The sequence below is a fragment of the Sycon ciliatum genome, chromosome 7 (genome assembly GCF_964019385.1).
Source record: "Sycon ciliatum chromosome 7, ocSycCili1.1, whole genome shotgun sequence".
Lineage (NCBI taxonomy): Eukaryota > Metazoa > Porifera > Calcarea > Leucosolenida > Sycettidae > Sycon > Sycon ciliatum.
The window spans coordinates 17,863,617-17,875,649 of NC_088649.1; the positions used below are offsets into that span (position 1 = coordinate 17,863,617).

Here is a 12,033-nt window from a genome sequence, read left to right on the forward strand (position 1 = left end):
GTTGAGGGCGACGGCCATGTACTCTGGGCTCTGGGCCGGATTTCAAACAGCGCAACCTTAACTGCTTTACCTCCTTGGACTGGCAGGTCCTCTGAGGCGTAGTTGTTCAAATGCTCCGCATTCCACTGCCTAAAACCGTAGCAACTAGCAAGTAATTTTGTCTTAGCACTGAGGATTTCAGTATTATTCTCGTTCAGGTTTAATTAATTGCTAGCTACCTTGCCGTTGAGGTTTCGTTCGGATGCGGAAATCCTGAGTCTAGCACAAAGCAGTGTTTGTGTTTCCTTTTACAAGCGGAGGCTTCGCACTTTGCCTTTCCCGGTGTTGTGGTGTGGCCATGCCACTGTCTGTAACGAGCCATTTGTGTGTGCGTGTGTGTGTGTGTGCGTGCGTGTTTCTTTGGCATATGTGTGTGTGTGTCCCCGCTCACAGGAGAGTACCATTTCCAGCCCAGACATGATTTCAATTTCAACTGCAACGGCGTAAGGTACAACGTCTCCACCCACAAGCGCCAGCAGGTTTCCGCCTCGTACTACTGCGAAGCCGCGGGCATGTGGGTGATCAACTTCCAGCAGTTGACCAAGCTGAAGCATGACAGCTGCTTCAACGACGACGTTCTTGGCACCCTGAAGGCCGGCACTGCGGAGACCTTCTGGTTGGGCGGCTACGCCGTGCCGCTCCAGGATTTGACCTACACTCGCCGTGTGCTGGAAGGTGTGGACACCGTTAACTACGCACAGCCAAGTGACCTCCACGCAACAGTCTGTACTTTCCGCAGCTGTAAGTCATAGTAGCAGCATTTGCGTTTAATTTTATATTTCAATTGAGTGTTCTATTTATTTCCGAAATTGGGTTGTCTTTTTGTCTTGACTCTTACTTCATGGTGTTGTGAATAAATCCATTCTCAAGTAGTGGTAGTGGCAGTAGTAGTAGTTTTTTGGCTATGCTTGTGTATGTACTATGTGCACGGCGTCTCTTTGTGCGTTTATCAGCCGATCCCTGCATACTGTAAGACGTGCAATTGTCGGTGTGCACTGCATGAGAAGGGGATGCTGATGACACTGCATATGAAGGGGATGCTGATCGCCTGATTCTACATCACACCAGAAACTTGGCAGGTCCCTGGCACCGAAATTTAAGTGCACCTAAAATGACATGTTATACCGTAGTGCCCATGGCAGAGCAAAAAGCAGCTCTTCACACATCCTCGTGCCTTCGCCCAAACATGGCCGAAATCACCTGGACATGAAACTTCTACTCATCGTTACCCGTGTTTGCCTGCTGTGTGTGTGTGTGTGTGTGTGTGTGTGCAGGGAGGGAGACATGTGACCCGGCCAAGAGGTATTGCAAGTCTGGAGAGATCTGCCAATATGATGACCAGGGGCAGCCTCAGTGCTTTGGTAAGTCCTGGGTCTCTCTCTCTCTCTCTCTGCCTCTCTATCTCTCTCTATCTCTGTCTCTCTATCTCTGTCGATCTCTCGGAGCAAAGAAGAACGGCCAGGCTAGACTTTTTTTTACCAAGCACAGCATACCAATGTACAACCAGTGACTCAACTGCACATAGACTGTAAAGGTCTATGCTAGGAAGCTGCCCACCCCCAGTTCTTCAGCAACCGACAGTGCTGTCCGAAGAATTTCTGACTCTTGCCCAAAAGGAAACTAGTATCTGAGGTCGTCAAGAGAGAGATTGATTATCATTACTACAGTCCCTAACTTGTTGGTGTCTCCCACACATAGTTGTAGATATCGTGAAAACAACAGCACGTCTTGCATTGTGTGACCCGTGCAATTACTCCTTGCCACATTTGAGGGCAGAAAAGTACAAGAACAGGGAATTAGAAAGTCAGCCAGGTTTTGCAAAATTAGGACAGGTATGCCATGGCAAAATGTATGGAGCAGATCCCAAACCCAGATTTTTGAGTGGGGTTTGGTCCCCAATTCGGCCCAAATCGGACTTTCAAAGGCCAGCAGGACTGTTTCTGATGAATGTACTGTACAGGTGGCAGCCAGCATAGAAACTTGCATTTTTGATTTGTTTGAATTTGTCATTTTCTCTGTCGCCCCACCACTGTAACTGCTACTGCTACTACTACTACTACTACTACTACTACTACTACTACTACTACTACTACTGCTGCTACTGCTACTACTACTGCTACTACTACTGCTACTACTACTGCTACTACTACTGCTACTACTACTGCTACTACTACTGCTACTACTACTGCTACTACTACTGCTACTACTACTGCTACTACTGTGCGTGTGGATTGCAGCAACCGAGACTCCCGCTCTCCACCAAGTGTACCGGAGCGCTGGCAAGAAATACGGTTCCCAGACCTGGTTCAAACTGCAGAACAATCTGCTGGCGTTCGTTCCGAAGGAGAAGGCGGAGTCCCTGTGTTCCCGCACGTCCACGCTATTCGGCTACGCCGGCGTGTTCAACATGTTTAACTACGAGAGTTCCACGGATATCCGCACTGCCGTAGACAAGATACTCCTCTCGCCCGGCCTCAGCCAGCTCTCGATTTATGTCCACGGTATAAATTCCATCGGGCAGGTAGCCAACCACTACCGCACGTTCACCCTCGACAGGACAAGCGGCAGCTGGACCAACGTCATCAGTGCGCACGCCACCGACGGTCTCGCTGTATGCACAGGTATGTTTCATGCTAATAGCGTGCAGACAACAGTATACTGAACTGTCGAGTACTGTACACTGTAGTGTCTTCTACGTACAGTTGGGTGGTGAACTGGCCCTGGGAGAAATGTATGCTGAGGTTCTTGCTGTGTGCCCAGGTACATTCCATGCTAGCACAATGTCGTCTGTATCAGCTTACGATTTTCTTGGGTTGTGGAAAATATAATTGAAGAGTAAACCTCATGCATGACTGTACTTCCATAACGCTATTCAGATGGAAGACTGCCTCAGAGATGCCGCTTATAGATGAACAGACCCTTATGCCTTCCCCATACATACTGTGTTCACGGACCACCGCTATTGGTACGTCCGTCAATCACTGTTTTTTCTTGAACGTGCATGTATTTCTAGAGCGTATTCTCCAAACGTAGCACTTCTCAGGCCAGAGTTCCCTGTAAGAAGGCGATGACGCCTGTGGGGAATTCCCTAGTGAAATAAGAATAAAAAAATTAAATAAATCAACAGCACCGCACACTGTAGGTATCCAAGAAAAATCGCAAAAAAATCTGCTTTTGATGATGCTTGCGCTTTCTCGTGTTTTGCTTTCTGCATTTCACAGCTCAGCTACTGGAGGACTTTGTCGCCGAGTCCACGCATACCTGCATGGGAGCAGACTTCCACGTCTCCGCCAACAGCTTTACATTCAATGCCGGCACACGCTACTGCAGAAGCCTAGGGAAAATCATGCTCACGTATAACACGCTGCGCCTGGTCTCGCAGAACAACAGCTGTTTCCGCGAAAGTGTCATCCGAACTCTCCGCAATAAGGGACAAGATAAGTTCTGGGTCTCTATGGTTGGCTTCTATGATATGAACGAGGCGTACGACCCAGTGGCCAATGAGGTGCACTACGACGAGGGAACGAATGCGGTCGTCTGCCACCGAGACAGTGAGTAGTGGATTAGCGTTGGCTTGCTCTGATTTTGTCCTTCAGTGTCTAGCTGGCAGCATGCTGTGAGACACACTTTCTGTGTAGATTTTAGGCACCTAAATTCCATTTATTGTGTGACCCGTGCACATACTGCTTGCCAGAAACGTCCAAGAACAGGTAAATAGAAATTCAGCAAGCGTTGACAAAATTGGAACAGGTATGCCATTGCAAAATGTAAGGAGAAACAGATCCCAGACCCAGATTTTGAGTGGGTTTTTTGTCCTTTTGATCCTCAATTCGGTATTGCATGTTCTGTGACGTTGTTTTTGTGACCTTTTTTCGTGACATTGTCGTTGCCCTGGGAAAGCCCATGCTGCATTGGTCACGGGCTAACGGTCTTGTTGCAACTGCTGCTCCTGCACAGACTTGGACACGTGTTCGACTTGGACTAATAGACCTTGCTCCTCGGAAAAGCTGTGTCGTTCGACCAGCTTCACTACCCAAGTGTGCCATGGTCAGTTTTATTGTGTCAGTGTGTGTAATATGATGGTGTCCATGGTGATGGTAGCAGTGCTAGATCTGGCCGGGGGGGGGGGGGGGAGAGGTCTTGAGCAGTATTGAGCAGCTGTGGGGATCTCCATATAAAGCCATTGCGTACTGTCAAATATAGAAGGTGGGAGTGCGTGGAAGTTCGCTGGGATCAGCAATGCACTGGCTTGAAGTCTTGAGTAGGGGTCGGGATTCCCATGTACCGGTACGCAATTTGTGAACAGGCCCGGAGCAAGCCAGGTGGTATGAATAGGGTTCCATTGTTGTATGAGTGCTCTCACTTTACTTTCATCAATATTAGGTTTCTTGTCTCCACGCCGACTTGTTAACATCCACTGGTGATGATCTGGTTTCTTGTGTTCAGATACGATTATTCATAGGAACATCACCAAAATGGAGCATGGAAAGTTTGTAAACTACACGGTCATCTACCAGCTGCCGACAGGAACCATCAGATACGAGTCTCCATCTGCCGCAATTCAAACATGCGCACTAAATCAATTTTCCCATTCCCATACCGTTGCTGACCCCTTCCGAATGGAGGAGTACACCTCGTATCACCACGTCTATCTTGCCGTCAACAATATGCTCAAGGCGATCGGAGTAGGCATCGACGTGTTCGTCCACGCCTGGTATCACACACCACCGCTTAACGGCGTATACCACACTTTCCGGTACACGCCAGAAGAGGGCATGACCAACGTGCTCACCACGCCCGAACCCAAACAAGGCGTTGTCATATGCACCTGTAAGTCTACTGTGCTTTCACTATCATATACGCACGCACATGCACACACTTGCACATGCACACACTTGCACATGCACACACTTGCACATGCACACACACACACACACACACACACACACACACAGATACACAGATACACCCACATGCTAGGGAAAGCAATGCCTGGGAAAGCAAGATCAAGGAGTTGTACACAACTCCATACAGAAGAGAAACATCGCATGTACATCTCTAAACAGCACCACCCCCCCCCCCCCCCCCCCCTCCCCCCACCACCCCCTATGAATGCTGCCTATGAATGCTGGATGCAAATAGACCAGAGCTCCAATACTTCGGGCATATAGTGCATGCATGGTACGGTGTTTGCTAACGAGCAGTGGCGCGTGCCTAATTGTGAAGTATTTCCGTCGTGTTATCAGGGCTTTGTGCTCCTCACAGCGAAACTAATCCACCTTCGAGCGATATTGGGATCTAATGCTTGGTGTTCTCTTCCTTTTCCTCTTCGTCTTTGTGTCATACAGCGCTTCACCCTCATGCTTACTTGTAGGCGAGGACAAGTAAACTGATCAGTTCAGCTCAGATTTTGCTTATATTTCATCCCATAACAATTTTAAACAATACATCCCTGTCATTTTGCCATTTTTTTCTCAAGAGAGCTCGGTCAACAATAATGTTTGGCTTGCGTTTTCCAATGACAACTATTTGAACATGAAGAACAGGGAAATCAGCCGCAAACTCCAGGCTTCATTTGCGCCGACATGCTATTACTCAATGTGCTTAATGTGCTCAATGTGTTACTCAATTACTTGTGCTTTCAGACCCTTTTGTCATAAACATCTGTGTGCCACCTTGGCCGTTTTTTCCCCTCATTTTCCATGCTGCCCTTGTGCTCCTGCGGCTTTTCACCAGGGGGTACTGAAAATACCATATACGGTATTTTACGACATGTAGTACGTGTACTCTCTGCTTTTTACCACCCCCGCTTTGATACACGCACTGCTAACCACTCTGAGGCCTGCAAAGAACACGGTCATCTCTCCCACTAATCGAGACTTACACACTGATTTTCGCGCCTTTGGGCTTTAACCATTATCCCAGGAATGTGACCGTAAGGGAGCATGAATTAATAAACTTCTTCACAACCAATCAGTTTGGTATGCTTTTGAACAGCTTGTGCAGCCCAAGCTGGGAATGCAGCTAGCACATCAGACTGACAAGTTGTGGATATGATCATAATATCAAGAGTACATAAAAAATAGTTTATATGTTCTCTTGATCATAATTATGCATACCGGTATGCATCACACATGCCATCATTTTTTTGGTGTGGAGACTGCAAAAAATGTGTTGGTTCCATCATTCGCATTGTCTTGCACATCGCAAGCATGCAGGAGAAGGGATGCATGCAAGGAAGTACGAGAAAAGAGGTATCATAATTATTGCGGCAGCTTCACATGCAGATTAGGCATGTGCATTACATCCTTTCAAAGAAGTTTAACTTTGACGTTTTTGTCAATGCCCAGGTGCGTCGCACGCGGTACGGTCACTACGGTATTGAGCGCACCACTATTTGCCCAAAGTACCCCTTGAATCAATAAAATGCACTGATTTGGGCGCTAAATTTCCAAGACTTTCGGCTCAGCCATCCCTCCCCCACGAGTAGATTGTACTTCAGATGGCTGACCGCACCACACTAAATTACCTTCTGACGCCCCTGATGCCTCGCAGGGTGAAAAAGTAGACTTAAGGTGGCTCACGCCTATTTCAAAAAAATTAACGATTGCTCTGAACATTTGGTGGGCGGTTGCTCTTAGGTAGTGTATGCAAATGGCGAAATAAAAAACGGGGTCTCAATGCTAACGTTTGAGATATGGGCGATGACAATTTCACTAAATTGTCAAATTTGTACAGGATTTGTGATGTATAGCGGATGGGTATTTCACCAAGAATCTGATTTACAATCTTCCTCATTTTTTGGCTATTGAATGTACTAGATGTGTACATGTCAATGACAAAATAGAAAAACATATGCTTCAATGCTCAATTTCGCCATATAGGTGCAGAATGCCTTTTTGATAAGTTCGCTTTGCTACATGTACATGCACACCTACATATCCCATGTACATGTCCATATACATCTACTCTTCTCTACTAGCCCACCCAACCCTGCAATACACATTGACACATGTATAAACTACTGCACTTCTCCAGCATCGCGATTTGTGGATCACCATTTATCTTCCCTGTTAGCCTCCTTAGAGACCACAATTCTCAAAGATACCACCATGCTCACAAATGTATTTCTTAGGCTTAAGTTCCCTGAGGACTGCACTATAGTTACAGCAGATGTGGAATCATTGTACACTAACATGGACTGGGCAGACACAATCACTGCGGTAAATGCATTATTACTTGAAGCAAGCCATCCACTTAGGTCTCTTCTCATTGACCTTCTCAAGTTTGTTCTCGAAAACAACTACTTTGTTTTTAATGACATACTCTTCCACCAAGAGTATGGAATGGCAATGGGTACATCTATGGCCGTCAACGTAGCGAACGTTTTCCTTTTTGTTCATGAAAGAAAAACCATTGCTATGTTCAGCACATCCATTCATTTCTTCAGTCGATTCATTGATGATTTAATACTTGTAATTGATGCATCAGTAGATTTTAAGCAGCTTCAACAGTCCTTTTATAGCGAGCTCCCTACGATTAAGCTAAATTGGACACCTCCTGCCTCCTTTTGTATCTTTCTAGACCTTGACATTTTCAAGGAACTTACTACTGATGACAAGCTCTGTATGTTTTTTTTTTTTCTACAAAATCCACATATCTCCAGACACTGGGGTGAATGATGGAGTGTGGTGGTGGGGCCCATTAAGCTCCGCCGACTAAGTTTCGAACTTTCCAGAAACCACGGAACGCTTATCTTTACATACCGTTTACTTCGGATCACCCGAAAGCAAACTTCAGAGCATTTATCAAAGCTGAACTTCTACGCTATAATCGCACAAACACCAACATGGCTGATGTACTAGCCATAAGAAGTCTGTTCTGGACACGCCTCCGCCGAAGAGGATACCCACCCAACTTCCTGATGAGTGTTTTCTGTGACGTTCAGCTTGCTGTGTGCAAAACTATCAAACCAAAAACTTCTCATAGTTCTGATGATAGCCACAAGGGTTGTGTGGGCCTCGAAGGCGCCGGAGAGAGAATAGAAGAACGCAGTCCCATAGATACACATACGCACACACACACACATGTACACACGTGGCAGCTTACTACAAGAGAATCACACAAGTTCACATGTGGGCATGAACCGTATTCACAGTTGGTCATACTGTCTTGGGCATATTACTCATGTTTATGAGGAAGGAGCAGGAGAGTGAGTACGTGACTCAGACACAATGCGCTTCGACATGCTAGCACATGCACCGGTTTCGGACAATGGCAGAACGTGACGGAGAGAGAGAGAGAGAGAGAGAGAGAGAGAGAGAGAGAGAGAGAGAGAGAGAGAGAGAGAGAGAGAGAGAGAGAGAGAGAGAGAGAGAAAAAGAGCACCAGCGTTCCAGCTCAAGCTCCAACTTTCTAGTTGCTTCTCCTGGTCACAGTAAACACAGAGCAGGGCTCAGGCAGTGCCGAGGAAGTGCTTGTACTTGGTGCAGTGTCGCGAGCAGGATAAACTTCCAACATCTCTACACAGTGTAGCTCTTCAGGCGCACACGAAGACTCAGAAACCGGAATATACTTAACATGATGATTGAAAGTCCACCAGCACAACAAAACTTCCAAGGACTGGTTTGGCACTAGCTTCCGTCTCATTGGCGTGTGCCCAGCCAGTTTTGGAAAGAAAGAGTAGACGTTCATTCCTCGTTCAACCTGCAATGAACTGGAGACAGCACAAACCAACAAGACGACGATGGTTGTCATCAGCTCATGTGTTCACCACCGCAGTGCTACCATTCACTTTCCTGCTCCAAATGCACTACCAGGCTGCAAGGTACTACTGTCGTGGACATGGAAATCCGGCCGCACGTATAGCGGCCCCAGGGCGCTGGCCATGCAGCCGTAGCACGGTTTATCATGCGCTGCTGATGGTGGCATTGGATCAACATGTGCACTGCATGCAACGTTCTGTACGCGCTGAGGGCGCCGGCCCCGGTCAATCGACTGGATTTCCATGTCCGCGACAGTACGATGTGTCGATAATAGACCGTGATTTGCATTTTCCAATGATTAGGACTGGTATTATTTTTATTTTCACACTTAGAAAGAAAAAAAGGGGCAGGATTTGATATGGATTATGTGGTTGTTGGCTATGTCACCATTTGAAAGAGGGTTGCAACCGTGATAGCACTGTAACATGAGTTTAAACCTACGTATTGCATGGTATACTCAACAGTTGGCGAGCAGAGAATTTCGTGCCGAATTCCGCCCCAAGGTTGTGCACAGCAAACAACTTGATATTATCATTAGCCCTACCCTTGTGCTATACGTACCCGTTGTGCCGATCGAGCCTGAGCCCTCTACTCGACTCCACGGTCCAATGACATTCGGTCATCACCGGCATAGCCAAATTCAAGTCACTCAAGTGTTGAGAAGTGTCTACGTCGTCGCACACGGCATGTGTCGACATACAAAAATATGTATACGATAGAGAAAGAACTACTGAAGAGCAGCCAACTGGTTTCAGCATTCTCCTTCAAAGGATAGGTCGGTGGCAGAGGACCAAAGCCGGACAATAGTTGGAAATTCTCAGCGTTGAATTTCTACAGGCTGTAGATACCTGGAAAAGCTCGATTTCCCGCCACGGAAAATAAAAAAGTCTTGATTTGGAGTGCTGGCGCTTCGCCTGGTCCTTGACGAGCATCTGTCTGAGTCGACTGGTTTTGTTCCGATGCAGCGTTCCTCCTTTATTCCCAATCGAACATGGTTGAACAAGCGGTCACGTGCTCCTGGGTGCCCAAATCACCTGGTCACTAGGCCTAGCCCAAATTTGCTCGGGGCGCTTCGATATTTTGCCGGCAAATTTTGCCCAAGCACTTTCCATATTATAGCAATAAAAACTGCTTTATGGCAGTTTTCTAAAAAAAGTTATTGTGTTCTAGTCCATGGACCCCGTCTAAAAAGTAAGAAATTACCGAAATGTGATAGCTGAAAATTAAAATTTCACACAAAACCTCACAATAATCACAACACTTGAAATGCTGCTTTCAACTTTAACTTGTACTGCACCAACAATTGGCAACATGCATGCATAGGAGAAAGGATCACGAGGGGAAAAGGTCTTCTACATGTAGCTTTTAATTCTGTGTGTGATTATTGTGAGGTTTTGTGTGAAATTTTAATTTTCAGCTATCACATTTCGTTAATTTCTTACTTTTTAGACGGGGTCCATGGACTAGAACACAATAACTTTTTTTAGAAAACTGCCATAAAGCAGTTTTTATTGCTATAATTTCTTTTGTTTTTTCTGTCACCAATCAATGGAATGCCCTACATCAAGAGTACGTGTACTCTTGCCTACATGTATATCAATATGTAAATGATGGCCTTCACATCATATCAAGAGGTTTATGTACTCTTGATCATATCAATACCGTATTATACGCATTGATATGCAAGCCTTTTCTTGCAGAAAATGGCACTAGCATAATGCATGTTCTGTGGGGGAACATGTGAGTAGTGGTGGTTATACTTTTTTAGACGCAGGTCATTCTGTGCATGTTGCAGAATTTCATGACTCTGTCATAAATTTGTCTTGCCTTTCAGATATTTCAGATTTCCCCACCCTCTATCAGATTTATTTGAGAAATGTAGCCATGCGCCAGGTGCGTGTCGCAGATGTTTTTGTTGATTCTGTGTTTATAATGGTTTATAATCATGGGTTATCGTGATAAGGTCATCCAGCATCATATTGCACTGAAATCGTTATCCTGTTGATGTCAATACAACTTTTGGAAGTAGTTCAATGACTTCAAACTGTTAGTCCCCGATTTTCTGAAACAACACAGCAAAGGAGGAACAATAAACATGTATGAAAATGTAAACAAATACATTGTTGAGTCCGACACCTCGTTCCAACAACTACACTGATCCTGAGGATAAAAGGGTCAAGGCTATGGTTGGAGGTACTGATACTGAGAGATAAACAAGGCACTCCATGATAATAAAAGCTTACACATCTTTTGGTGAGTATGAATGATATCCAGTTGAACCTCTTTAGGACGAACACCAAGGGACCAATGGTATTTATGCTGTGAGTTTGTCTTAACCTATTTTATAACCAGTGAATACAATTATTTCTCCAATAGACACACGAATAGATTTCTTCTACAGCGAAAGATTCTAAGCCACACCGACTCATTGACTCGTCTCGTATGATACAAAAGAGTCACTAGAGAGGTTCTGCAAAACGAAAATGCGTACAAACTTTCGCTCTACATCATGAAGTGCGAAACTTCGCACGAACTTTCGCAACTGTGGAAGCGAAACTTGCAGGGAACGCGAAATGAACTGTCGTAGGAAATTTCGTGAGATCGGGTCATGGCGTACGTGCACTTGGCCCGCACAAACTATGAAAATGTGCAGAACGCAAAGTTCGTGCAAAAATTCGTACACACTTTCGCAAGGACTGTGGCGAAACTTCGTTCGAATTTTCGTTTTGCAGAACCTCTCTACTGAACCTTTCTTTAGCAACATGACGGCAACTGAAACAGCAACAGAGAAAGTACGATACATGTACTGCAAATTCTTGCAAGTACTACAGGTACTACAAACAGATTGCAGATCGTAATTCTTGCTTTGGCGGCACGAAACTTTATTTGGGGCAGTGCAATCTCGGCGGTACTCACAAATCAAACAGCCCAGACTCGAGTAAACAAATCCAATCCTACAAGTGCGAGATTTTCATGAGACGAGACTGCACCCATTGGCTTGTTTCGTATGAAGCAAACAAGTTACTGAACCTCTCCACAATGGAGATTTTCCCTGATATGCGAATTTATTTGGCAAACTCGGTCAATGAGTCCTTGAACCTTTCCCTCCAGATTGGGAACTGCCAACGATAGTATGCCACTGACCAGTGCCTTACTTGTAACGTACTAATGTGCAATGAATATGAGTATTTCGACAACACATCAAACATAAGCCTTACCGTCAAGAAGG

At 45.6% G+C, this 12,033-nt stretch overlaps 1 protein-coding gene across 1 annotated transcript in view; it reads left to right on the forward strand.

Moving 5' to 3' along the window:
- The window catches only part of LOC135821130 (uncharacterized), an 11,462-nt gene extending 5,432 nt beyond the window's left edge, over nt 1-6,030 (forward strand). Inside the window, exons 6-12 of the mRNA XM_065334197.1 lie at nt 433-780; nt 1,314-1,400; nt 2,277-2,660; nt 3,261-3,590; nt 3,997-4,086; nt 4,486-4,869; nt 5,388-6,030. Of these exons, the coding sequence (XP_065190269.1) occupies nt 433-780; nt 1,314-1,400; nt 2,277-2,660; nt 3,261-3,590; nt 3,997-4,086; nt 4,486-4,869; nt 5,388-5,413 (1,649 nt within the window). The 3' untranslated portion in view covers nt 5,414-6,030. The remainder of the gene's footprint in view (nt 1-432; nt 781-1,313; nt 1,401-2,276; nt 2,661-3,260; nt 3,591-3,996; nt 4,087-4,485; nt 4,870-5,387) is intronic.
- The last annotated feature ends 6,003 nt before the right edge of the window (nt 6,031-12,033 follow it).